This window comes from Hyperolius riggenbachi, chromosome 3 (assembly GCF_040937935.1).
Source record: "Hyperolius riggenbachi isolate aHypRig1 chromosome 3, aHypRig1.pri, whole genome shotgun sequence".
Classification (NCBI taxonomy): domain Eukaryota; kingdom Metazoa; phylum Chordata; class Amphibia; order Anura; family Hyperoliidae; genus Hyperolius; species Hyperolius riggenbachi.
The window spans coordinates 213,845,749-213,872,719 of NC_090648.1; the positions used below are offsets into that span (position 1 = coordinate 213,845,749).

General features: G+C 45.7%; 2 protein-coding genes across 3 annotated transcripts in view; both read right to left on the minus strand.

Moving 5' to 3' along the window:
* The window catches only part of ULK3 (unc-51 like kinase 3), a 45,184-nt gene extending 37,566 nt beyond the window's left edge, over positions 1-7,618 (minus strand). Inside the window, exon 1 of one of the 2 annotated variants that reach the window (XM_068275682.1) lies at positions 7,033-7,614. In XM_068275682.1, coding sequence (XP_068131783.1) covers positions 7,033-7,128 — 96 coding nt within the window. In that variant the 5' untranslated portion in view covers positions 7,129-7,614. Of the gene's footprint in view, positions 1-7,032 lie in introns of both variants that reach the window. The other variant, XM_068275683.1, reaches the window with a different exon arrangement.
* Positions 7,619-24,986: 17,368 nt separating this feature from the next.
* SCAMP2 (secretory carrier membrane protein 2) overlaps positions 24,987-26,971 on the minus strand; it is a 73,010-nt gene continuing 71,025 nt past the window's right edge. Inside the window, exon 9 of the mRNA XM_068275687.1 lies at positions 24,987-26,021. Coding sequence (XP_068131788.1) covers positions 25,872-26,021 — 150 coding nt within the window. The 3' untranslated portion in view covers positions 24,987-25,871. The remainder of the gene's footprint in view (positions 26,022-26,971) is intronic.

Below are 26,971 nucleotides of genomic sequence, written 5' to 3' on the forward strand. Positions count from 1 at the left end.
ATTGGCTCTCTATGGTTTCTTCAAAATTGAAATAAATAAGGTCACTGAAAAAGGAACATTAGGAAAGGTAAGTGCTCATTCACACAACACCACTCAATAAGTGAAGTACTGCTTATCAATCAATCACTTACTTAATCACTCTGATGGAATTATGTCCTTTCACTTCTATGTTTTGGCCATCAGCATTTTGATTGAATGGAGTCATACCATACAGAAAACGTGTAGCAAAGCACAGTCACACACGATAAATAGTCTGAAGGAGCCCTAACTGTAAGCAGATTTATTTATTTTAGACGGGAATAGCTTGATTTGCTTTTCCTTGCTTGTCCCACACACTGTGCGCGACCAGCAATGCACAAGTGGGCAAGGGACCCAAAGTCCCGTTTCCACTTATATTTGTGTTTTCTATGCAATATGTTCACACCTTGTCAATAAAATGCCTTAAAGGATACCCCAACTGAAATGTGACATAATGAGATAGACATGTGTATGTACAGTGCCTAGCACACAGATAACTATGCTGTGTTCCTTTTTTTATTTTTCTGCCTGAAAGAGTTAAATATAAGGTATGCAAGTGGCTGACTCAGTCCTGACTCAGACAGGAAGTGACTATAGTGTGACCCTCACTGATAAGAAATTCCAACTATAAAACACTTTCCTAGCAGAAAATGGCTTCTGAGAGCAAGAAAGAGGTAAAAAAAGGGGAATTTCTTATCAGTGAGGGTCACACTGTAGTCACTTCCTGTCTGAGTCAGGACTGAGTCAGCCACTTGCATACCTTATATTTAACTCTTTCAGGCATGGAAAGAAAAAAAGGAACACAGCATAGTTATCTGTGTGCTAGGCACTGTACATACACATGTCTATCTCATTATGTCACATTTCAGTTCGGGTATCCTTTAAAGCGGAACTGTAAAGTTATTTTAGACACATAGTTTCACTTACCTGGGGCTTCCCTAAGCCCCAGCAGCCCCCGTCCCGCACCGGTCCTGCCCGAACCTCCGTTCTCCCGCCGCCATCTCCGTTCTGTGCTGTAGACTTCTAAGTCGCCACCAGCGCAGCCCTGCCAAGCGTATCTTTTCATCGCGTTCCCCTTTCCAAAGCGGGGACGCGAAGAAAGGATACGTGTGGCAGGGCTGCGCTGGTGGCGACTTAGAAGTCTACAGCACAGAACGGAGATGGCGGCGGGAGAACGGAGGCTCGGGCAGGACCGGCGCGGGACGGGGGCTGCTGGGGCTTAGGGAAGCCCCAGGTAAGTGAAACTATGTGTCTAAAATAACTTTACAGTTCCGCTTTAAGCCACCAGAAAGCCCAATAATAATAATAATAATTTTGACTGTATTTTATCGCCTACTTCTTGGTAATTTTTCAACTGCAGAGTGCTGCAAGGTTATTTTAAAGAGAACATGAAACATTATCTCCTAGGACAGGCATGTCTAAAGTCTGTCCTGCTCAGCTTTTTCTGGTGGCCCCCAAAGCGCTCTACTGTCGTAGCTGCAGTGCCACCTTGTGTTGCCGCTCTGCCGAGTGTACGAGAGATAACGGCGCTGGAGACTTGGGCGCAGGACACAGCCAGTATATGGCTGATCCTGCTGCCGCACAAGTCCGGGCCGTGTTTATTACTATTCCCCCTCCAGGCCGCCATGAATAGTGGGGGAATGAAATCATTCGGCTTCCAGCTACTGCTGGAAGCTGAATTATTGTTTTAAAAGCAACATCAGCTCCGATTTCTGACGGCGCTGAAGTTACTCCCTGTGCCTGCTATAGCCGTAGTTCCTATTAGGGCCTATGGTGGCGCCGGCTGCGTCCAAGTCTCCAGCGCTCGATTCGCCATGTTCATCTGCCAACCCCCTTTGTTCACCTATAAGTTATTAGCCACCACTGTAGCAGCCACTGATTAGCAGCTGCCACTGTGAATACCACACTTGGTGTATGGGTTTATTTCCCTGCGGAAATGTTTTATTTGACAAAATGTTACAGGCAAAGTGTACCTTACAATAATCAACAAAAATTGTTTGATTTCGCTAGTTCGGCCACTAGCACTCTCAAGAACGGCAATATGGCCCTTGGCCTAAAATGTTTGGACACTCCTGTCCCCCCTCTCCTAGGAGAAAAATCACCACTTCCTACACTGCAAGATTAGATGTAATAATATTATTTTACTGTAGATTTTTGATCTACTAGTACCAGAATTGACAGAGCAGAACCAGACCTTTGGACAGGGCTAATAGTCCTTTCACACTGAGGGGTTGATGCACCAAGCAGCAGTTTAGTGCTGTGCACAGTCAGCACACAGTAATATTACCGTTACAACTGGCAGCTGCAGTGTATCATGCACAATTACTGCAACCTGTGGTACATGGGTAAAGAGATCATTATGCCAATACTGTGCATTGCACAAGTAGAGTAGCGCACATTACCAATGTAACTATATTGTTACCCATGTACCGCGAGTTGCGCACACTGCTGGTGGAAGTAATGCACACAACAATATTACCACTGCTTCTTGCATAAACCCCCTTATCCATTGCATTCTATCACAACAGTCAATATCATCCCAATGCAATGGAATCATATTTCTATAGTTAAACAGGGGTCTCAAACTCAATTTACCTGGGGGGCCGCAGGAGGCAAAGTCAGGATGAGGCTGGGCCGCATAAGGGATTTCACAATCGCGGCGCATTGCCGCCTCTGCCCGCCCCTCTCACTCTTCCTTCACAGAGAGGGGCGGGCAGAAGCGGCTAACCGCCGCAATTGACGTCAGAAGGGGCAGAGCTGAAGCTGAAAGCTCTGCCCCTTCCAGGAAATGCCGGCGGATTGCCCCCCGGGCGATTTGGGGGCTCTGCAGCCCTCGTTTAGCGGCGGGAATGCGGTGGATTACTTGGGAGCACTGAAGCGAACTATAAGGAAGCTTTTGCCGGCGAGGGCCACAAAATATTGTATCGAGGGCCGCAAATGAGCCGCGAGTTTGAGACCCCCGCTATAGTATGTTCACAATGGGTGTGGTGCTGCAGGTCCCGTCGAGTAATGCACAGCACACTATGCTTTTACCAGACAACATGCAACGGTTTCAGTGGCAGTGAAGCAGACTTTCTTTGTACTGTACGTTTCCTTGTATGGTCCCACCGCACATCTAATGCGCAATGCAACTTTTTGGCATTGTGACAGCATGTGACTGGACTGACCACCTCCATGTACTATGAAGTTTACCTACACAATCTGTTCATAGCATTCAATATCTGTAGACCCTCATGCTACATGGAGTTGGTAAAATTGGCCACTTATTGGCCAAACAAAATTGAAGGGGTCTACCAGGCTTTAAGCCTGGTAAACACCGTCAATTTTGATTGGCCAATCACTGCCCAATTTTTCCAGCTTCGTGTAGTATAAGAGTCAACAGATTTGGAATACAGTAAAACCCCCATTATCCGGCTCCAAAGGGGATTGGCTGATGCTGGATAAGTGTGGTTTCTGGCAGGGCTGTGGAGTCGGTACAAAAATTATCCAACTCCTCAGTTTATGAAACCACCGACTCTGACTCCAAGTACAACTCCAGTTACCCAATATGGCTCCAACTCCTTAGTCTAATACTTACTAGGGCTATGGATTTGGTACAAAAATCATAAGAATCCGACGTTTATGAAACCATCGACCCTGACTCCAACTCTACTCCAGGTACCCAAAATTGCTCCGACTCCTCAGCCCTGGTTCCTGGTTGCTTGAGAGTCAATGATAAAAATAGGCCTAGCTAAAAAAAAAATAAAAAAAAAATAAAAAATACTATGCCCCATACTGTATTCTTACCATAAACTCTGTATACTCATGTTGAAATACAGTAATTAAAAACAAAGACAAAGGATAGACTTAACCATCTTAGCGGTATGGACGAGCTCAGCTCGTCCATTACCGCCGGAGGGTGCCGCTCAGGCCCTGCTGGGCCGATTTTGATCAAATAAAAAGCAGCACACGCAGCCGGCACTTTGCCAGCTGCGTGTGCTACCTGATCGCCACTGCAGCACGGCGATCCGCCACGTGCAGCGGCGAAAGAGGGTCCCCCCAGCCGCCCGAGTCCTGCGCAGCCGGAACAAATAGTTCCGGCCAGCGCTAAGGGCTGGATCGGAGGCGGCTGACGTCAGGACGTCCATGACGTCACTCCGCTCGTCGCCATGGTGACGAGGAAAGCCAAACAAGGAAGGCTGACCATTGCAGCCTTCCTTGTTACTTCTGATTGCCGGAGGCAATCAGAAGAATGCGTCGGGAGCGCCCTCTAGTGGGCTTTCATAGTTAATAAAAAACCCTCCCGCAGCCGCCCTGGCGATCTTAATAGAACGCCAGGGTGGTTAAAGAGAACCCGAGGCGGGGTTCTTCCATCGCAATCCATATACAGAGGCTGGGTCTGTCTATAGAGCCCAGCCTCTGTTGCTAGTTAGTTCCCTCCAAAGCCCCCCCTGCGCGCTGTCAGACCCCATAAATCACAGCCGCGCTATGCGGCTGTGTTTACCTCACTACTTTCAGTCTCGGCCGCTCCCCCGCCTCCTGAATCGCTCCAGTCCCCGCCCGCGTCCCTTCCCTCCAATCAGCAGCGAGGGAAGGGACGTGGGCGGGGACCGGAGCGATTCAAGAGGCGGGGAAGCGGCAAGACTGACAGTAGTGATATAAACACAGCCGGCTGCGACACGCTGCGTGTCGCCAGCACGGCTGTGTTTTATGGGGTCTGACAGCGTTCAGTGGGGGCTTTGGAGGAAACTAACTAGCAACAGAGGCTGGGCTCTATAGACAGACCCAGCCTCTGTATATGGATTGCGACGGAAGAACCCCGCCTCGGGTTCTCTTTAACTTGATGTAACAGAGGTTTATTACTGTATAAAGACGTTTAAAAGTATATCTATGCATCCTGCAAGGCCAGGACATTTGTTTCTGGTTGCTTGAGACTTCTGGTTAACGGAGTTCTGGATAACGGGAGTTTTACTGTAGGATGAGCAGATTGTTCAGGTAAATTCTCATACTACATGGATATGGTAAAATTGGTCAGTGATTGGCCAATCAAAATTGATGATGTGTACCAGCCGTCAGGGTGCGTATACACATCCAATTTTACTAATTCCATGTCGTATGAGCGTCAACAGACTTTGAATACTGGGAACAGACTGTATAGGAAAGCTGTCATACTACATGGAAGTGGTTACATTGGCCAATCAAAATTGAATGAAGTCAAAATATACATACACACGTCATACTTACCTCCTGTGTAGTCCCCTCAGCAATCTCTTTCTCCTTTCTGCGGCCTGTTTGTCCACTATGATCAAAGGAATTCACAGTCCTCCATATTGAAAATGGCCATTACCCAATACCAGCTTCCGGGTCAGCGCACTGTTAAACTGTAATATCGCCCACTTGAGCCATAGGGAAACATGGATATTACCTTGCACATCCAGTTATAACTGACAGCTGCTGATATATAACTGACAGCAACCGGTGTATTTCAGTTCTGACAAAATATTGTCAGAACTGTAAGGGATCACTGTAAGAAGAAAATGGTGAGCTTCTAAAAGGAACTGACAGTGAGGTAAGTATGTATATTCATTTGCAGGTACACCATGCATTTTTTTGTAATAATTTTACTCAGATCAGGTTCCCTTTAATAATATTTGGGATAAATTATTGGATCAATTAATCAAGCTGTGAATTAAGCCTGGTACACACTTACGATTATGATTGGCCAATTTTACCACCTCCATGTAGTATGTGGTTTACCTACACAATCTGCTCTTAGTATTCAATATCTGTTGACCATCATACTACATGGAGGTGGAACAAATTGGACAGTGATTGGCAAATCATAACTGAAAGTTTGAAAGTACCTGGCTTTACTCACTAGCTTTCTGAATCTGCCTGAATCTTTGGAAGGTTCTGGTCTGGCCACTGCTCATTCCATAAACGGTGTATAAATAACAATGGGACAGTTAACTTTTCTATCAGGTGCCTATAAAATGATATACTGATACTGAAAATCTATTAAAGTGAACCTAAATCAAAGGGGGAAAAAAAAGTTTAACTTACCTGGGGCTTCTACCAGCCCCCTCAAGCCGCCCTGCGCCAGCTTAGCTAATCCTCCTGTCCCCCGCTGCGGTAAAGTTTTGTTTTCCCTAGTCTGGCCAGTCAATGGCCACTACGCATGCGCAGCCCTGGCCGTGTGCTTCTTCGTTCATGCTCCCATTGCCGGGAGCGTGCTAAGCATGCACAGTAGGAGAATATATAATACTGAGCAGGATGCTCCCGGTGAGGGGAATGTGAACAAGGACGCATGCAGCCAACACCGTGCAGGCGCAGTGGCCATCGACTGGCCAGTCAGGAAAAACAAAACTTAGCCACATTGGGGGACCCAAGGATTGTTGATGGACTTTGCGGGCACAGGGAAGCTGCAGGGGGCTAGTAGAAGCCCCAGGTCTTTCTCAACCCCCCCCCCCCCCCCCCCCATCCCGCTTAGGTACACTCTAAGCAATAAGAAACACAAGGTATATACTGTGTTCCAACTAACTAGCATACATTGACAGAATAGCATACATTTAAAGTGATATACTCCTTGTTAGTAGAATCAGTGTCCACTTGCCCGCTCGCTTCGCTCGCTGGGCTGCGGGCTTGGTCCTCACTTCGCTCGGACAACTTTTTATTCTAACTCTATGTCCACTTGGATAGTGGAGATTGCACATCAGCACACAGGCAGCTAACTGAGGTTGAAAAGGTTAATGCTGCTGATGGGTATTATGGGGTTAATGTATGCCCTGCATGACTTTGCACATGCTCAGTAGCATTTGTATGCTATTCTGTCGGGTATGCTAAAATGTTGGAACACCTGCATATCAGAGTCAAATATTAGGTACAAATCCTGCTTGGGCATGAACCTGGCAAAGGGACTGGTGCTATAAGAGCATTTCTAGCTACAACTACAAACCCAGGGTGTATGCACGTCACACTGACATATCAGACTGCACCCATCTGATTACTATACAAGTTATAGCGTGGTCAGGTTACCTTCCTGTAGGCCTTATATACGGTGGCATAGGTGCCGCTGCCCAACTTGTCAGTCAATATGAAGTCCTCCAGCCGGGGGGGCGCCCAGCCGGCCATAGCGTGCCATGGACGGAATACGGGCAGAATACTCCGGACTGACACTAAAGCCGAGATACAGCTCAGCCCGACATCACTGCATTTTACAATGAACTTCTTGTTTTGGACCTGTCACACCGCAATATTCACTTCCTGGTTTCTGTCACAGGAAGAGCCGAAGTGTTCTTACCAACGCTGCAGAAAAGGGAAACCGCTGCCATCTACTGGTAGAATATATTTATGAGCACGATTCTTTCCTCTGTTTGTCACCATAAAAGCGGGATTGTCACCATAAAAATTGAATTTCAACAGCAACTGGTCTGGTCTGAGTGTATTAAGTGATAAAGATGCTAATCCTGCATTCAAAACCTTCAACACTTTTTCTGCTGTTATGGTTTGGCGTTACCACATACTGTGGGAGCACTGGCCCGTTAAATGCCTTTGCCAAACAGTTGCATGCTGGGTGTCTTTATCTATAATATATTCATACTCTTCCCTTTAGTTCCCCCTCCTTCTAATGACATAAAACAGTGCACTTCCAAGTATAGACCTCAGTGGGAGTGTCTGAAGACTCTGGGAGGAGGGCGAGTGACAAATAACGGAAAATTGTATACTCACCTAACGGTAATTTTCCTTCCCATGTGCATCCATGGCAGCATACATATGGGTTAAGCTCCACCCCTACCAATTAACAGGAACTTAGCTATAAAAGAAAGTGACCCCTAGCGAGCAGGATTCTCATTGACTAGCCAAAACCGGAGAACAGCAAAAAGTCAACAAAAGGAAAGGGAGGGAAATCCCTATGCTGCCATGGATGCACATGGAAAGGAAAATTACCGTTAGGTGAGTATACAATTTTCCGTTTTCCATATGCCTCCATGGCAGCATACATATGGGATCTAACTAGCAGAAAAAAAGTAAGGGTGGGACAAGACTTGCTGACCAAAAATAATTTCAATTAGGGTTTAACAGATTCAGAAATAACTTTCTTTCTAAATTAAACTAAAGAGGAGGCTGCTGGATTGACTCTGAAATGGCAAGGAAAGTATGGACAGAGGACCATTGGCAGCCTGGTGAATCTTTGCCCGTATAGGAAAGGTGGCACAGGGGACAGATGAGAAGAGTGCACTGTGATGCCACCCAGAGGGACAAGGTCAAAAAACCCTGATAATAGGCTAGCCTTAATAAAAGGCTTTGTTGATTCATTTGAGCCATGAAGAGATCTTTTGAGTTTGATGTTAGCTGGCTCTTTCTCAGACCTGATGGAATTATGAAGAGCTGTTCTGATTTCCTGAAGCTCCCTTGTTACATTCACAGGCTCTAAGGCCTCATCTCCATCTATGCGCTTCTGTCCGCTTTTCAGCAACATGTATCAATCTGTAACATTGATGTGCTGAAAAAAGCGGATAGAAGCGGACAGATGGAAACAAGGCTTAAGTGTTTTTGCAACATCTAGAACATGCAGATCAGAGGAATTTGTATCCATAAAAGATGGCACTGTCCGATTCTGATTAACCTTCCTGGTGGTGAGCCCGAGCTGAGCTCGGGCTATGCCGCGCAGGAAGATATCTCAGCCCCTGGTGGGGCGATGTGCTCACTTTAAAATGCTCACTTTAAAATGCTCACTTTAAAATGCTGTACACGCAGCTAGCACTTTGCTAGCCGCGCGTACAGCTCGATCGCCGCCGCTCTGCGGCGATCGCCCGCAAGCAGCGGCGCAAGGGCCCACCCCCCCGCCAGAGACCAATGAGTTCCGGGCAGCGCTATGGGCTGGATCGGAGGCGTCTGACGTCAGGACGTCGGCTGACGTCCATGACGTCATTCCGATCGTCGCCATGGCGACAGGAGTAGCCAAACAGGGGAGCGCGTTATATACGCGTTCCCGTTTGCTTTTGATGCCGGCAACGATCGCACTAGAGGGACACATGCGCCCTCTAGTGGTGTTTCATGCAGCTACCACTCTGGTAGCTTTACATGAAATAAAAAAACAAAAAACAAAACAAAAACAAAAAAAGGATTTTTGCCTAAGTGGCAAAAAAAATTAACCGCCAGGGAGGTTAAAGGGAAGCCCGGAAGTGAAGTGCTGTAGTCTGTAGTGGTCTCAAAACTACTGAGTAGAATGTCAAGAATGAGCCCCTAGATCCTAGAGCTCGGAAACTCTTCTGTCCGAAGAGATAGCAACTAGAGGCATAGTTCTTAAGGTTAAGTCTCATTTCCTGCAGTCTTCCACTGGGTCAAAAAGAGGTTTTGCTAGGTAACTGACAACCTGCGCAGTTCTCACTTTGGAAAAAGGTTGCAATTAGGATGCTTGTTTTTGGTGGCAGCCTTCATAAATTGCACTATTAGAGGATGAGAGACCCAGCAGTGATCCGTCAAAGCAGAGATAGCAGAAACCTGCACTTTGAGAGTGCGAGCCAATTGTTTTTCTAGGCCAATCTGGAGGAAGCTAAGAATATGTTGTGCTGGTGGAGCCATTAGATCAAAATTATTTACCAGAGCAATTGTGAAAAAATATTTTCCAGTTTGTGGTAGTTTTCCCTGCTTTTAGCAGTGTGTTTATCAATGATTCTGAGTTTACCAGGTCTCTAAGCTTCCTCCCACAATCCTTAAAGCGATGAAACACTAAGTAACCTGTTCGGAGGTGAGGACAAAAATGAGAATGCTGCTGTAACGAAAAATCTGCAACGCCGGATGGATTGCGGAAATATGGTCGCATCCAGTCCGGCAAGCGGACCTTCCAACGCGGGATGTGGAAATTCGTCCGCATCCGCTGCGCACACCCGTCCGAGCACTCTGCTCCAAACTCACCAACATGCTGTTCACCAGGGTTCTGCCATCTTGCCTCTAGGGGGTGCGGCCGCACGCCAGACACGCCTTTATACTCTTAGAAAGCGTGTCAGCTGACCTGGAGGTCAGCTGACATTTTAGCCTGCTCTGATTGGTTGCTGCCTGGGGTGGAGACTTCTCTCCTAGGCAGTATATAAGGAAGTGCTTTTCAGTCACACTTCGTCTGTGTTTGCGATACCCTGTGTCAGCACTCAGACCTTAGACTAGATCCCAGGTGTTGAAACCAAGGACTTCACACCTAGACTAGGAGATTATTATTATTATTATTGTTATTGATTCTCTGTGTATGATTCTGTGCCTGTCTTGACTTCTCTTCTGCTTCCTGATTCTGTACTCTGCCAGCCCGTACCGTTAACGACTATTGGCTTGGTTCCTGACTATTCTCTCGTCTCACGTCTCTGTACTGTTGCCGCCTGTACTGTTGCCGAACCTCTTTCTGTCTGACCTTGCTCCCTTCAGTGGAACGTCTCCCACTGTTGGGTTATTATCTGAGGCTTGCCTCCCTGAGACGCCGGCCCTAGCAGACCGTTACTGCCAGAGGCCGAGATTCCTCCACTGCCACTTTGGGGGATCTCACACACGGGGTTCCCATTCAGAGGTAACCACACCTCTGAGGAATTGCCGTGTGGTGGATATTTCCACAACTTTGTGAATATTTACTGTTTTGTTTATTTCCATGTTGTTCGTGTGTCCACTGCTTTACATCTACCCGCATTATTAGCAATTCCGCAGATTGCTATATAATCGGGTCTATCCTTGTATTATTGGCGATACTGCGGATCCCCAATAATCAAGGTTCGGGGTGTGACACTGGTCTGAGTAGATCATTTCAGGCACTTACCGTGTTAGTGAGCCTTCCGCTGATTTACCATCAGGAAGATACTGACTATTTCACTCTAACATATCTGCATTAGTGGTGATTCTGTATATCACCACTTAATCAGATATTTGTGCCTCTTGCTGACACCAATCGTTACAGAAACACAGACCATAAAGAAGTAAGATGGAGGGGGTGATAAACCAGCTTCAGACTGTAAGGGCAGAGTTAGAACAGCTGAAGATTACTGTAACTGCACAGCAGGCTCAGATTACTCAGTTAAATGAGACTGTCCAAAGGTTGCAATCACCACTTAACGTTCTACCTCCCCCGGCTCTTAGCGAGCCTAAAATGAACATTCCTGAGAAATTTTCAGGCACAAGGTCAGATTTCCAGAATTTCCGTCACAGAGTGCTGTCTTACTTTGAGATGAAACCTGTGTCCTCGGGAACCGAGGCTCAGAAGGTCACTCTTATCAAGACTCTATTGCATGCAGATTCCCAGACGTGGGCTTATGGCTTACCTGATGAGCATCCTGCTCTGTCTTCTGTCCAGGAGTTTTTTAAGGCCATGGCGGTCATCTACGATGATCCAGATAGTGCCGCCACGGCCGAACGTAAGCTCAAAAACCTTAGACAAGGACGCAGTACTGCTGAGGAGTATGCGTCAGAGTTTAGGAAGTGGGCGGTGTCCTCTAGATGGGAGCGATATGCACTCTTGGATAGATACCTAGATGGGTTGTCAGAAGCAGTAACTGACGTGATGGTTAGTCATCCGGAACCCAAAGATCTAGATGAGGCTATTACGCTGTCTATTAAAATAGATAGGCGTCTGAGGTACAACAAGAAGGGCAGGTACCCCATGTACTCTAGGACTTCTGGGGCCAGTAGCTCGGCAGCAGTTGAGACTGAGGAGCCGATGCAGTTAGGCCACGGGCGCCTCACGGAGGCGGAAAGGTCAAGAAGACGCAGAGAGGGTCTTTGCATGTACTGCGGGGAAAAGGGCCACATTGCACAAAACTGTGGTAGGAAGTCGGGAAACTCCTCGGCTTAGGTGTGGTAGGGGGTACCACCCTAAGCGGAATTGTTTTACCTCCAAAACAAGAGAAAATTTTATTGCCCTGTTCCCTAAATTGGGAAGGGCAGAACTTTCCTACCACAGCATTTGTAGATTCCGGGTCAACAGCTAACTTTTTAGATTTAAGCTTTGCTTTAAGTTTACATATCCCTGTACTTCCAGTAGGAAGACATTTATATGTTACAGCGATTGATGACACTCCTTTGCAAGGAAAGTCCCCACTGTGTCAGACACCTCCCCTCTCGCTGCAAGTGGGAGCTCTGCACAGGGAGGTCATACAGTTTTTCGTTTTAAAGATGTCTACCTCTACGGTGATACTAGGGTTGCCCTGGTTACGATTACATTCTCCTCAGTTTGATTGGGGGAATGGGCAGTTGACTACTTGGTCGCCTTATTGTACACAACATTGTTTACAGAATGTAGTTTTGTGTTCTACTAAGATTCAAGTGGAAGGAGTACCTCCACAATATCAGGAATATGCTGATGTCTTTTGTCCTAGGGCAGCAGATCAATTACCCCCCCATAGACCTTTTGATTGCCCAATAGATTTGAAACCAGGAACCATGCCACCCAGGGGCCACCTATACAACCTCTCGTCCCCGGAAAAATTGGCCATGGACGAGTACATTCAGGAAAATTTGCAGAAGGGTTTCATCCGCCCTTCAAGATCTCCTGCAGGAGCGGGATTCTTTTTCGTTCAGAAAAAAGATGGTGGTTTGCGCCCCTGTATTGACTACAGGGGTCTAAATAAGATCACGATTAAGAATCGGTATCCACTACCGTTAATCGACGATTTATTTACACAGGTTCCCGGGGCTTCTGTTTTCACTAAGTTGGATCTAAGGGGGGCCTACAATTTGATCCGTATCAGGGAGGAAGATGAATGGAAGACGGCATTCAACACTCCCAAGGGGCATTACGAATACTTGGTGATGCCCTTTGGGTTGTGTAACGCTCCTGCAGTTTTTCAGGAGTTCGTCAACGAGATTTTTAGGGAGGTACTGGGTCGCTTTGTAATCGTCTACCTAGATGATATCTTGATATTTTCTAAAAATATCACAGGACACCGCCAACATGTGAAGTATGTGTTACAAAGACTCAGGGAGAATCAATTGTTTGCGAAATTAGAGAAATGTGTTTTCGAGGTAGAGGAGATTGCCTTTCTTGGTTACATTATCTCTACATCAGGGTTGTCCATGGATCCCAAAAAGGTCTCTGCTGTAAGGGATTGGCCACAACCATCTGGGCTTAAAGCACTACAGAGATTCTTGGGATTCGCAAATTATTATAGAAAATTTATCAAGGGGTTCTCTTCGGTGGTGTCTCCGCTTACTAATTTGACAAAAAAAGGGGCTGATGCCACTCATTGGTCAGAAGAAGCAGTTGTGGCATTTTCCTCTCTGAAAGAGGCATTCTGTTCTGCTCCCATATTACGTCATGTAGATGTTGCTTACCCATTTATAGTGGAGGTGGATGCCTCAGAGGTTGGAGTAGGAGCAGTATTGTCTCAACGTTCAGGACTTCAGGGCAAGCTTCATCCCTGTGCTTTTTTTTCCAGAAAATTCTCCCCTGCCCAGAGAAATTATGATGTTGGAAACAGGGAATTATTAGCCATCAAGCTTGCTTTTGAGGAGTGGCGCCACTGGTTAGAGGGGGCGGAGCATGTAATTACTGTGTACACGGATCATAAAAATTTACAGTACATTGAAAAAGCTAAAAGACTCACCCCCAGACAGGCTAGATGGGCTCTCTTTTTCTGCCGTTTTAATTTTATAATTACATTCACACCAGGGAGTAAGAACGTTAAAGCGGACGCCCTTTCTCGTTGTTTTGAACCTGAAACTGCTCCATCTCCTTCCTCAGAAAGTATTCTGTCGAAAGAGATCATCCTGGCAGCCACTGAGATAGTTGAAGACCTTCCTAGCCTCTTAAGTCCTTTTCAATTAGAAGTCCCAGAAGGGAAACCAAGAGGGGTTCTTTATGTCCCTTGTACTTTACGTCCCAAAGTGCTGCAGTTGTTTCATGGACACAAGAATGCTGGACACCCTGGCATTACCCGAACCCAAGAATTGTTGTGTAGATCTGTCTGGTGGCCATCTCTACAACAAGATTGCAAGGAATTTGTTAAGACCTGTACCGTCTGTGCCAGGAGCAAACCCTCCCGACTGGCTCCAGTTGGAACTTTGCAGTCTCTGCCCTCCCCTCAGGAGCCATGGACACATATTTCCATGGACTTCGTGGGAGAACTTCCAGATTCCAATGGAAAGACTGTCATATGGGTGGTCACAGACAGATTCAGTAAGATGGCCCACTTTGTGCCTTTGAGTGGTTTCCCTACTGCTCAAAAATTAGCAGATCTTTTTATTCAAAATATCTTTAAATTACACGGCATTCCAGAGAATGTTGTCTCAGACAGAGGGGTCCAGTTTGTCTCTAGGTTCTGGCGGGCCTTCTGTAAGGGGATGGGTATGTCGTTGTCCTTTTCATCAGGTTACCATCCACAGACCAACGGCCAGACAGAGAGGACCAATCAATCTTTGGAACAGTTCCTGAGATGTTATGTGGCGGACGCCCAACACCAGTGGGCGGAGTTTCTACCATTTGCTGAGTTCGCACATAACAATCTCAGGAATGAGTCCTCTGGTTATGCGCCTTTTCAAATTGTCAATGGGAAATCTCCCAAATTTTCTCCTTTGCCAGTGTCGACCTCTCCATTCCCTGTCCTGGAGGAGTGGCAGGAATCTTTCAAGAGGATTTGGGCTAATGTCGGAGAAAATTTAAAAAAGGCTTTCATCATACAGAAGAGGCAGGCAGATAAGAGACGGTCTGCGGAGTGGGAGTTTAAACCAGGAGACAGAGTTTGGATATCAACTCGTCATATAGCTCTGAGGCAGCCATCCGCGAAACTGGGGCCCAGGTATATTGGACCATATCCAATTTCCGAAAGGGTTAATCGTGTTACTTACAGAGTCAGGTTACCGCATTCTCTAAAGGTGGGGAAAGCCTTTCATGTGTCACTCCTGAAACCAGCTGTTCAGGTGGATTCCCCCCCTCCTCACCCTGTCATGGTTGATGGTGAGCCTGAATGGGAGGTTGAGGAGATCTTGGACTCCAGACGAGTTCAGGGTTCAGTGCAGTATTTGGTGCATTGGAGAGGGTACGGTCTAGAGGAAAGATCCTGGGTCAAAGCAGGTGATTTACATGCTGATAAACTTAGGAGACGGTTCCATGAGCTCCATCCTGACAGGCCAGGTGGGACGTGTCCGGAGTCCACGCCTAGAGGGAGGGGTACTGTAACGAAAAATCTGCAACGCCGGATGGATTGCGGAAATATGGTCGCATCCAGTCCGGCAAGCGGACCTTCCAACGCGGGATGTGGAAATTCGTCCGCATCCGCTGCGCACACCCGTCCGAGCACTCTGCTCCAAACTCACCAACATGCTGTTCACCAGGGTTCTGCCATCTTGCCTCTAGGGGGTGCGGCCGCACGCCAGACACGCCTTTATACTCTTAGAAAGCGTGTCAGCTGACCTGGAGGTCAGCTGACATTTTAGCCTGCTCTGATTGGTTGCTGCCTGGGGTGGAGACTTCTCTCCTAGGCAGTATATAAGGAAGTGCTTTTCAGTCACACTTCGTCTGTGTTTGCGATACCCTGTGTCAGCACTCAGACCTTAGACTAGATCCCAGGTGTTGAAACCAAGGACTTCACACCTAGACTAGGAGATTATTATTATTGTTATTGATTCTCTGTGTATGATTCTGTGCCTGTCTTGACTTCTCTTCTGCTTCCTGATTCTGTACTCTGCCAGCCCGTACCGTTAACGACTATTGGCTTGGTTCCTGACTATTCTCTCGTCTCACGTCTCTGTACTGTTGCCGCCTGTACTGTTGCCGAACCTCTTTCTGTCTGACCTTGCTCCCTTCAGTGGAACGTCTCCCACTGTTGGGTTATTATCTGAGGCTTGCCTCCCTGAGACGCCGGCCCTAGCAGACCGTTACTGCCAGAGGCCGAGATTCCTCCACTGCCACTTTGGGGGATCTCACACACGGGGTTCCCATTCAGAGGTAACCACACCTCTGAGGAATTGCCGTGTGGTGGATATTTCCACAACTTTGTGAATATTTACTGTTTTGTTTATTTCCATGTTGTTCGTGTGTCCACTGCTTTACATCTACCCGCATTATTAGCAATTCCGCAGATTGCTATATAATCGGGTCTATCCTTGTATTATTGGCGATACTGCGGATCCCCAATAATCAAGGTTCGGGGTGTGACACTGGTCTGAGTAGATCATTTCAGGCACTTACCGTGTTAGTGAGCCTTCCGCTGATTTACCATCAGGAAGATACTGACTATTTCACTCTAACATATCTGCATTAGTGGTGATTCTGTATATCACCACTTAATCAGATATTTGTGCCTCTTGCTGACACCAATCGTTACAGCTGCTCGCTAGGGGTCACTTTCTTTTATAGCTAAGGTCCAGTTAATTGGTAGGGGTGGGGCTTAACCCATATGTATGCTGCCATGGAGGCATATGGAAACACAATTAGTAAGAGGAGAAAAAAAGTGAGGGAGGAAATGATGTCAGGAGGTCAAAGGTAACAAAGATGGAAACTGCCTAGAATAGGATTCTCTGCTTTTCCTTTATAAAATTCACAGGAATCATTACGTGGACAGTGCAATACATCTGTTATGTAAGTAGAACTAGTATTTATCTACTTATATATGTGGTTTTTATTTCTAGGTTAGCATGGGTGTCACTTGTTCTTTAACCTTATCTACAGTATGTTACATTTCCAAGCTTCCAAAGAGAAAAAATATAATATAATTAAGGTAAGAAAAGTAATATTGAAATGAAGTTATTCAGGAACAACTTACTTTTAGTGATTATTTTGCTTGTAAATGTGCTGAGAGGTTATGTTTATTAATTAGGTGATGTCATTTATGAGACGTTTCATGATTAGAGCCCAATCCTACATAATAAAACCCCTTTGTCTCTGCGTCCATGTGTGTGTGTCCCTGCGTTTGCGCTACTGCGCATGTGCCGCAGGGATACCCTTTGGACGGAACAGGACAACCAGGGGGCGCCGGCTGAGTGGACGGGTGCACGCGCACGAGCACTGGCTGCGGTGACAGACCTAGCCCAACGGGCTAAGTCACTAGTAGGTTTATAATGCTACTAGTTGTCCCAACTTCCCACTAGAGTTGGGCCGAACCTCCGATTTTAGGTTCGCGAACTTTCGCGGAACGTTCGGTTCGCGTTAAAGTTCGCGAACTGCAATAGACTTCAATGGGGATGCGAACTTTGAAAAAAAAAATAATTATGCTGGCCACAAAAGTGATGGAAAAGATGTTTCAAGGGGTCTAACACCTGGAGGGGGGCATGGCAGAGTGGGATAGATGCCAAAAGTCCCCGGGAAAAATCTGGATTTGACGCAAAGCAGCGTTTTAAGGGCAGAAATCAAATTGAATGCTAAATGACAGGCCTAAAGTGCTTTAAAACATCTTGCATGTGTATACATCAATCAGGTAGTGTAATTAAGGTACTGCTTCACACTGACACACCAAACTGTTCACTGAACAGAACAGGTATACAGTGGCGGGTTCACTGAACAGAACAGGTATACAGTGGCGGGTTCACTGAACAGGTATACAGTGGCGGGTTCACAGAACAGGTATACAGTGGCGGGTCCACTGAACAGAACAGGTATACAGTGGCGGGTTCACAGAACAGGTATACAGTGGCAGGATCACTGAACAGGTATGCAGTGGCAGGATCACTGAACAGGTATACAGTGGCGGGTCCACTGAACAGAACAGGTATACAGTGGCGGGTTCACAGAACAGGTATACAGTGGCGGGTCTACTGAACAGAACAGGTATACAGTGGCGGGTTCACAGAACAGGTATACAGTGGCAGGATCACTGAACAGGTATGCAGTGGCAGGATCACTGAACAGGTATGCAGTGGCAGGATCACTGAACAGGTATGCAGTGGCAGGATCACTGAACAGGTATGCAGTGGGCTGAGGGCTCACTGAACAGAACAGGTATGCAGCCAGGAAAAGCTAAGCCTAACTAATCTTTCCCTAGAGACAGACAGCAGCTCGCCCTACTCTCTCTAATGCAGGCACACGAGTGGCCGTAATGGCCGCCACTGCCTGCCTTATATAAGGGGGGGTGGGGCTCCAGGGGCTAGTGTAGCCTAATTGGCTACACTGGGCCTGCTGACTGTGATGTAGAGGGTCAAAGTTGACCCTCAGGTGCATTATGGGGCGAACCGAACTTCCGCAAAACGTTCGCGTGCGGCACCCCCACGCGAACCACCTAAGTTCGCGCGAACCGTTCGGCCCAACTCTACTTCCCACCATCAACATGCAGCTCTCAGCTCTTCAGGTAGGAACACAATAGGCAGAATCGCATATGCATTTTCCACTCCGGAGAGACAGATGCAATAGTGGAAACAAGTCCAGCTGTTCTCTTATTCCTCATCTAATGTCCTTTTCAGGCAGATGAACAGATTTAAATTCAGTGCAATATGAAAAATCATACAATGTTCTTTGCTCATGAATTATTAAGTATGTTGCAAAAGTGTGATATAGGGTGTCTTTTGTCCTTTTGCAGTACTAAAATCTCTTTCTCAGGGCCAGTGCACACCAAACATCGTTAGCATGATTGCAAACGCTAAGCCTTTTTAGAAGCAATTTTTCTAAGCTATTCCAGGCATGTGCCTAGTGATTTTTGGAGGGTTTTGGTGAAGAAATTTTTTTATTTTTTATACAGTTTGAGCTGGGAGTGAACTGCTTTGCTAAAAGAAAATGCTTGGAAAATTGCTGTTAAAGAGACTCTGTAACAACAAAAACCTCCCCTGGGGGGTACTCACCTCGGGTGGGGGAAGCCTCCGGATCCTAATGAGGCTTCCCACGCCGTCCTCTGTCCCACGGGGGTCTCGCCGCAGCCCTCCGAACAGCCGGCGACTGTGCCGACTGTCAGTTCAATATTTACCTTTGCTGGCTCCAGCGGGGGCGCTGTGGCGACTTTCGGCACGGAAATACCCGATCTCCGTCGGGTCCGCTCTACTGCGCAGGCGCCGGAAACTTGCGCCTGCGCAGTAGAGCAGACCCGACGGCGATCGGGTATTTCCGCCTACTTCGGCGCCGAGAGGCATCAGAGCGCCTGCGCAGGAGCCAGGAAGGTAAATATTGCGTCACGGCTGTACGGAGGGCTACAGCGAGACCCCCGAGGGACGCAGGACGGCGTGGGAAGCCTCATTAGGATCCTGAGGCTTTCCCCACCCGAGGTGAGTACCCCCCAGGGGCCGTTTTGTCGTTACAGTTCCTCTTTAAAGCATTTTTTAGAGTGATTTTCCATTTTCCACTAAGAGACACTGAAGTGAAAAAAAAATTACAATATAATGAATTGGTTGTGTAGTACGGATAATTACTAGAACATTAGTAGCAAAGAATATATTCTAATTTTAATTTTCAGGTATATACCGGTAGTAGTTTTTTTTTTTTTTGTAACATTGCATCATTCTCTAATATTTGCAGTTTACACACTACTCGGCATTCTAAATGATTTTACAGAGCAGACTTTTGAACTGTCCTCTGCAGAAAAAAACAAAACTATAGAGTGACAGACACTTAAAGAGGAACTCCAGTTAAAATAATGTAATAAAAAAGTGCTTCATTTTTACAATAATTATGTATAAATGATTTAGTCAGTGTTTGCTCATTGTAAAATCTTTCCTCTCCCAGATTCACATTCTGACATGTATTACATGGTGACATGGTTACTGTGGGAAGGTTATGTAGCTGTTTCTAGCTGTTACAGACAGCTGTAAACAGCCATTTCCTGTCTGTGAACATTGTTACATTGTGGCAGTTTGCCCAGAGTACCGTGGTACTCAGAGCTTCTTGTGTGAGGGGTTTCACCACAATATCAGTCATACAGCGCCCCCTGATGATCTGTTTGTGAAATGCAATAGATTTGTCATGTAAAAGGGGGTATCCGCTACTGATTGGGATAAAGTTAAATTCTTGGTCGGAGTTTCTCTTTAAGATAATAAGCTTCAGAAGATAGAGTTCTCTGCGACTTTGAAAGTCATGGAGCTCAATGGCTCTTTTGCATAGATAACAGGAGTTTCTTAACTCTTACTGTACTGGAAACAATATTAGACTTACGGTAAGTCTCTGCTTCTAATGTCTTATTTCTTAGCTGTACTACAAATACAAAACGTTACACACTGTAGATTTTCCTTCTTGAACATGTCCTTGAAGGTTTTCACAAGCAACGTACACACACACACACACACACACACACACACACACACACAAAAAAAACTCTCACTCATAGGTATAAAAAATACCTATGCCTCTCCAATCGCTTCTAAACTCAGCTGCCCACCTCATTCACCTCTCCACCCGCTCTTCTGATGCAGCCCCACTGTGCCATTCCCTCCACTGCACTGGCTGCCTATTACCCAGAGGATCCAGTTCAAACTCCTGACTCTAACATACAAAGCCCTTCACTAGTTGTCCCCTCCATACATCTGCTCACTAATCTCTAGATACTGTCCTTCCCGCAACCTTCGCTCCTCCCAAGAAATTTTCCTGGCCTCTAAGCTGATCACCTCCTCTCAAGCTTGCATCCAGGACTTCACACGAGCATCATCCCTCATCTGGAACGCTCTTCCACAGCTTGTTCTTCATGCTCCAAACCTGGACATCTTCAAACGCACTTAAAACACACCTATTCAGACAAGCCTATAACATTTTATAGCCCATTCACAGTGTAATCAGAGGCAAGGGCTTACTGCCTCACCCATCCCCCTTACCTAGTGTGTCTCTCACTACCCTTTAGATTGTAAGCTTGCAAGGGCAGGGTCATCCTCCTAATGTTTACTGTTTTTGTTGCAATATTTGTGCTGCTTGAGACTATGCTGTACATTTTTTGGTTGTACCCATGTCCCCCTTGTCATCTTATTGTCCTTTGTAAAGCGCTGTGGAATATGTTGGCGCTATATAAATAAAAAAAGTATGGATCTCGTGCAACCGTTCAGTACCAAGTGCTCAGCTGTACAGATATGTCACTAAACAGCTTAGTTATGCATGCTGTTGCTATGGGTGAGGGAAGATGAGTGAAGGTGCAGAGAGTAACAGTGCACCCAGCTGTGATGTTCTAACACTACAGATCTTTTAGCAATGCACCCGGGGAGCTCAGCACATGCTAGATATTCAGCAGAAACAGCTCTATCCAGCCACTTCTGCTGAAGATAGAATGGAGGGGGGTGGGGGTGTTTTCCTGCCATGGTTATAATCTAATATCCCTATCATAAGCTAAAAAGGTAGACGCACAATACATTTTTTTTCCATTCAAAAATGATTTTTCTGATTGTTATATTTAAAAAAAAATAAATCTAACCAATGTATCGCACACAGGTTCAATTGTTACCCAATTATGGAAAAAAAAAAGATTAAAAACTCTAAAACAAGCTTTGGTCTGTAAATTAAGAATTTTACAGTTTATTACACACCATTCAATGTTCATTAAAAAAAAAAAGACGACACTTCAAATTCCAACTTTCGGATCGATTTTAGCCTATTTAGCAATCGACCAAAGAATTGTTCCTTATCGATTGCTTTCATAAACTGAATTTTCTATACAGTTAAATCATTAAAATTGAATCGAAAGATCGCATTTGGTAAAAAAAAAATTGTACCGTTAATGGGCACCTTAAAAAAACAGGAAACTTTATCAGATTTCTCCCATGGCTAAATCAGTTTTTTTTTTTTTTGTACAACTGATCGAATTGCTGTAAAATCAAATATTTTTATTGTATCGTTTGTGGCCACTTTAAGACCAAGTTTGTTGAGGAAACCAGTTAATTTACCAGTATGTTCTTTCGGTGTGGGAGAAAACCAGAGTGCCAGCAGGAAACCCACCCAAACACGGGAAGAACATTCAAACTCCCTGAAAATCGTGCTGAGGCCAAGATTTACACCTGTAATCATAGCACTGCAAGATACTATATGTATGCAATAGTTAAAAATCGTCATGCATACAAAACAAAAACACAACAGGTAAAAAGTCAATTGTCAGAATAACCAATCAGAATATTTTATTGAGCAGCTGAAATCTGATTGGTTGCTGTGAGCAAGCGTTTGACTTTTGCTTCACTTGTCCTTTCGCTGCCAGTGTAATAAAATTACCTGTTCTTGTATTCTGCATAGAGTTAGTCCATTTCCTATACTGTATGTGTAACATGATAGTAACCTTCATCAGAGTACCATTTAACATTTCTGCATCCTAGGTCCTTTGTCTTATAGGGCATAAACACGCATGAGTACTGTCTCCCGCAGATCAGGACTCGAACCCTCATGCGAAGTGCTGTACAGTCACGTCGATGGCATGTAGGCTAGTGATGTGTTCTGTTGCTCCAGCCCAGAGTTCTCCAAATCTGTCCTCAAGGCCCACCAACAGTACGTTTTGCAGAAAACCACAAACATGCACAGGTGAGGTAATTAGTGTCTCAGCAGAGCTGATTAACTACCTCTGTGGATTTCCAAAAAAACATGCAGTGTTGGTGGCCCTTGAGGACAGGCTTGGGGAACACTGTAACAGAGTGGGAGGGGTAAAGAAACAAAGAGCTCAGTCTGCAATTAGCGGAGACAATCTAGCAATCCAGATCCCTCAGCAAAGGCATAAGGGCCACTGCACACATGCTAGATTCTCAGCAGACGTGGCCTACACTGTCCGCCTCTGCCAAGAACTAACGTGTTTGAAGCTTTATGCTCAGTGCTATGTTACCTGTTATGGGGCGGGTGTAAAATTTGGATACCTCAGTAATGAGAAGGCTTTGGATGGTCCAGATGCCTCCTGGATGCATTTCAAGCCCAAACAGGAATGCACGAGTAAGGTACGCAGATGGCAAGAAAAATGTAGTGCTCATGCACAAAAAGATAAAAAAGGCTGTGTATGAGCAGCTTTCTTCTACTGGGATTGTGCAGACGTTACTTGTGCATGCCTAATCTGGAAGTGTTCATACACTGTGGAAGGACAACCACAGGAAATATTCCACAAGCTCAACAAATATATTTAAAAGGGACCTCAAGCTGGGTCAGTGGGCTGCAGGAGGATCTAGTTTTTTTTTTCCCTTTTTTGCACTTCTTTTGCCCATTACTTGTCAGTTTCATCATGTAATGTCCCATGTGCAGTTATCCACTCCCAATGCCCAGTGTCTTTATTTTGCCTTTCCAGAAATATACATGAGCCACTGTCATGTGTGCCATATAGCAAGTCCCCCCCATGACAATAAAACCATACATAGTGTCGTTACCTTAACATATCTACTTGATTCCAAGCACTTTTTTTGATTCAAAGTCTAATTGGACTTCCTGGAAAATCTTACTGCAAGGTAATGGGGCAAGGCTAGGGATCAACTCTGACAGAGACAGCCTGGGTAGGGCTAAGGATCAACTCTGCCAGCAGTCATAAGTAGACACAGTCTCTGTTAGATACCATATGCTACCTATGACCGTTGGTTGCTATTTGAGGCCTTCAATGGCTGCCGACAGCTATTTGGCTGCTAGCCTATATTGGAACCACCTGACTTGTCCAATATTGGGGATGACCTGCCTGCTGGTCAATGTTGGTGCCACCTATGACTGCTGGCCAATATTGGGAGCCACGTATGACCGCTGGCTGATATTATGGACCACCTATGACTGCTGGCAGAGATTTTGGACCATCCATGACTGCTGGCTGATACTAGGGCCACCTATGATGACTGGCCAACACAGGGGGGCCACCTATGATTGGTGGCAGATACCGAGAGCCACCCTTCACTAGGGATGGTCAATTAGTTTCAAATCTGAATTGATGCAAGATTCTGCAACTTTTGTATGCAAATTAATGCAGGTAAAGTGTGTATCCGCTCAAACCTCCATGCACAGACTTGTGCAGGGACCGGGCCATTCCAGCCCAAAAAAGTGATAGCAGGCTCCATACAGCATCCAGAGTAGAAGTACAGCGTCCAGAAGGAGTGTTGTGTTACAACACACCCTGCACCAGAAACCTGTGATATAATTAAGGACCACTGTGAGTCCTAAACATGTCAGCATGATTGTTTTTTTACTTGATCAAATAAATAAATATTTCTGAAACTCTGGACACAGTGTGGAGCCTACCTTCACTTTTCAATTTCATGCAGCTTAAAAATGGACCAATCAAATCCCATCATGGTGGATTACAATTGGTCCATTTTCAAGCTGCATCAGTTTGCATAAAGAATTTGTGCAATCTTGCATCAACTCTAATTACAGTATTGACCTGCAGAAACTTGTCTGATACAGACCAGGAAGCTTCCACAGTAGAGGCCCTATTCATTTCCTATGATAAACAGGGCTGGATTTACCATAAGGCACGTGCCTACAGGCACCTGATGATGTAAAGGCGGCTCAAACCCCCCCCCCCCCAGTGCCTCCCTCTTCCCCTATGGAGAGTCCCAAGCGGAGCGTAAATCAAAGGTCAGGACCGGTTCACATTCAGCACTTCCACTGCAATTGAGGTCCGGTCTGCGATCACGATTAATGGGCAAAATCTTGTGATTTCAGCACGATTTGCACTTGTGATTCCCTTCAATAGAAAGAGAATCACAGCAAAATCGCCCCAAAGATGCTGCATGCAGCATGTTTGCGATTGATTGAAATTGCAAACGCTGCAGTGTGAATGTATGCATAGGCATACATTAGTAGCAGCACTTTGCTGATCGCTGGCGGTCAGCAAAGCGCTGAAAAAGTGCCAAGTGTGAACCAGCCCTCGCTCACCCACCTCTTGGTATTCCACTAATGATATTTCCTTTCAGTCAGGGACACCACTAGCTACTTAACATGGAGGGTACCTTTTTTTTTTTACCTAATACTAAGTACCTGTAGCTACCTATGACAGGCAAGGAAAGTAAGGGAAAAGTGACACTTGGGGTGCGGTTTAATAGGTGTTTGTAGGTTCAGTTTAGGGTGCAAAGACATCTGTGCCTATAAGCTCCAGTGATGTAAATTCGGGCCAGATGTTAAAGTTGGCTAAGAATTTTTTTTTCTTTGTAAAATAAACACATGCAAACACAAATACAAAAAACACATTATAGAAAAGATTTATTTCGGCTTTTGTTGCTCACTAGGCTCTGCAAGGCAGTAAACGTTAATGCACAAAGCTGGTGTGGTCCTTCTGTCGCCCAGAGAGCAACTGTTTTTACAATCCTAGTTTAAACTTCCTACATGATAAATCAGGCCTCTGTCCTGTCTGACTGCTGATGGGAGACCATTCTGATTTCAGCCTGCAGGGGGCAGCAGTGCTCACAAGAGTGGTTAAGAGACATGCATAGCTCTTATATTACAAAGATTTTTCTTGCACAGCATCTATGTACACAAGTCATATTACATAGTAGAAAATCAAACTGGGTTGTTTTAAACAAATATTATTTTTAGATGTTCCATCTTGTAATCTCCACTGCAAATGAAACACTTATGTAAAAAGGCTGCATCTGCCCTCTATGAAATACAAAGAAAGACAAAACACTGGTGAAAATGTACAATTAAGATGAAAGAGAATCTACATATTTTACATACAAGTCAAAAAGTGATGGATAAAGAAGCAGCTCATTATTTCAGATTGTTTACCATGTTACAACTCAGTGAGTTTGGAAATGCAAGTTCAAAATATATCAGCTAATCCCCTTTTCCACATTCCCCTGAATAAAAGTAAAAATTAGAAAAATATTTTAGCCCCACATAAAAAGATCAAGAAAAGCAATGTTAATTAGTTCATCTTGTCTGAATATATATATGTACATATATATATGTAGAATTACACAGTCTTTTGGTGGAAAGGATAATGTGTGGAGTGCTGGAATGTGCCAGAAGAGGCAGTTTGCTTTAGAGAAACGATCAGTTTCCTCCATGGAAAGGGATGAAGAGGAGGAGGCAGAAGGATAGGCAATGGAAGACAACAGAATGAAGTGGTTCAGTTGGCGCCCTGGAATGCCCCCCTGGCAGCGGCACCAGCAGCTCCGGCAGCAGCGTTCTGCACATTGCGGTTGGTGAGGATACCCTCTGAGAACTCCTCCTGTGCCCTCTGGAAACTCGCTCCTGTTCGGCGGTACATGGAGTGAACCTGTTGCATACAGATGAGAGCGACATGTAAGTGGAATTACCAGGACACTGCATTAAAAACATATCTATTAATTACAAGTGACATACCATACATAGCATTCTCAAAGCCCCTGCAACTAAGAAATGGACATAAATAGCATTGGCTTCTTAGAAATACTTCCACTTTCCACATTTTCAGAATCCTGTATGAAGGCGCTGGGTTTTTCACCTAGACCACCTAAGTTGTGGAATAATATGTCCTATTGCATTTTATTTGACTCTGCACATCACCAATATGGAAACCAGCAAATAGGAGAGGAAAACCTTTTAGGCTGCTTTCACAGTGGCGGCGCACGTTAGAGCAGCCTGTAACGCACCCCCACCGCACAGCAATGAAAAATCAATGGGCTGTTCACAGTGCCCACGTTGCGTTACACAGTAACGCTTCACGTCAAGACAACGTACTGCATGCAGTACTTTATACTCGGCTAAGCCGCGTTAGACTGTTTGCACATGCTCAGTATGGGTGATTTTTTTTTATTTTAGGGGCGGAGAGGAGGCGGGGAGAGGCAGCTACGTAGCCAGGCACATGGCTACTTGGCATTCACTGCATTTGCAGGGTTTACTCTTTGGAGCGGCCGCTGATTGGCTGGCGGGACCACGTGATGCGGAGAGCTCCGCTCACGTGGTCTCCGCAGCGCCTCCGACAGAGCAGGCGCACCAAGAGCTGCTTGTAACGCGGCTCTTGGTAGCATCCTGCTCCAACACCACCAGGCGTTTATAACGTCCCCTAAACGCAATGTCCTGGTGTGTAAGTAGCCTTAATGTGCTGAAGTCTTTCTCTGACTTGTTCCTTCACTACACAGGAATTGGGCTGCAACAAGCATACCTCTGTGGCCTACATTTGGGAAAGCACTGCTGTTCCTGAATATTAACAGCTCACATAATATCAGCTTGTCGAATATTAGGCAT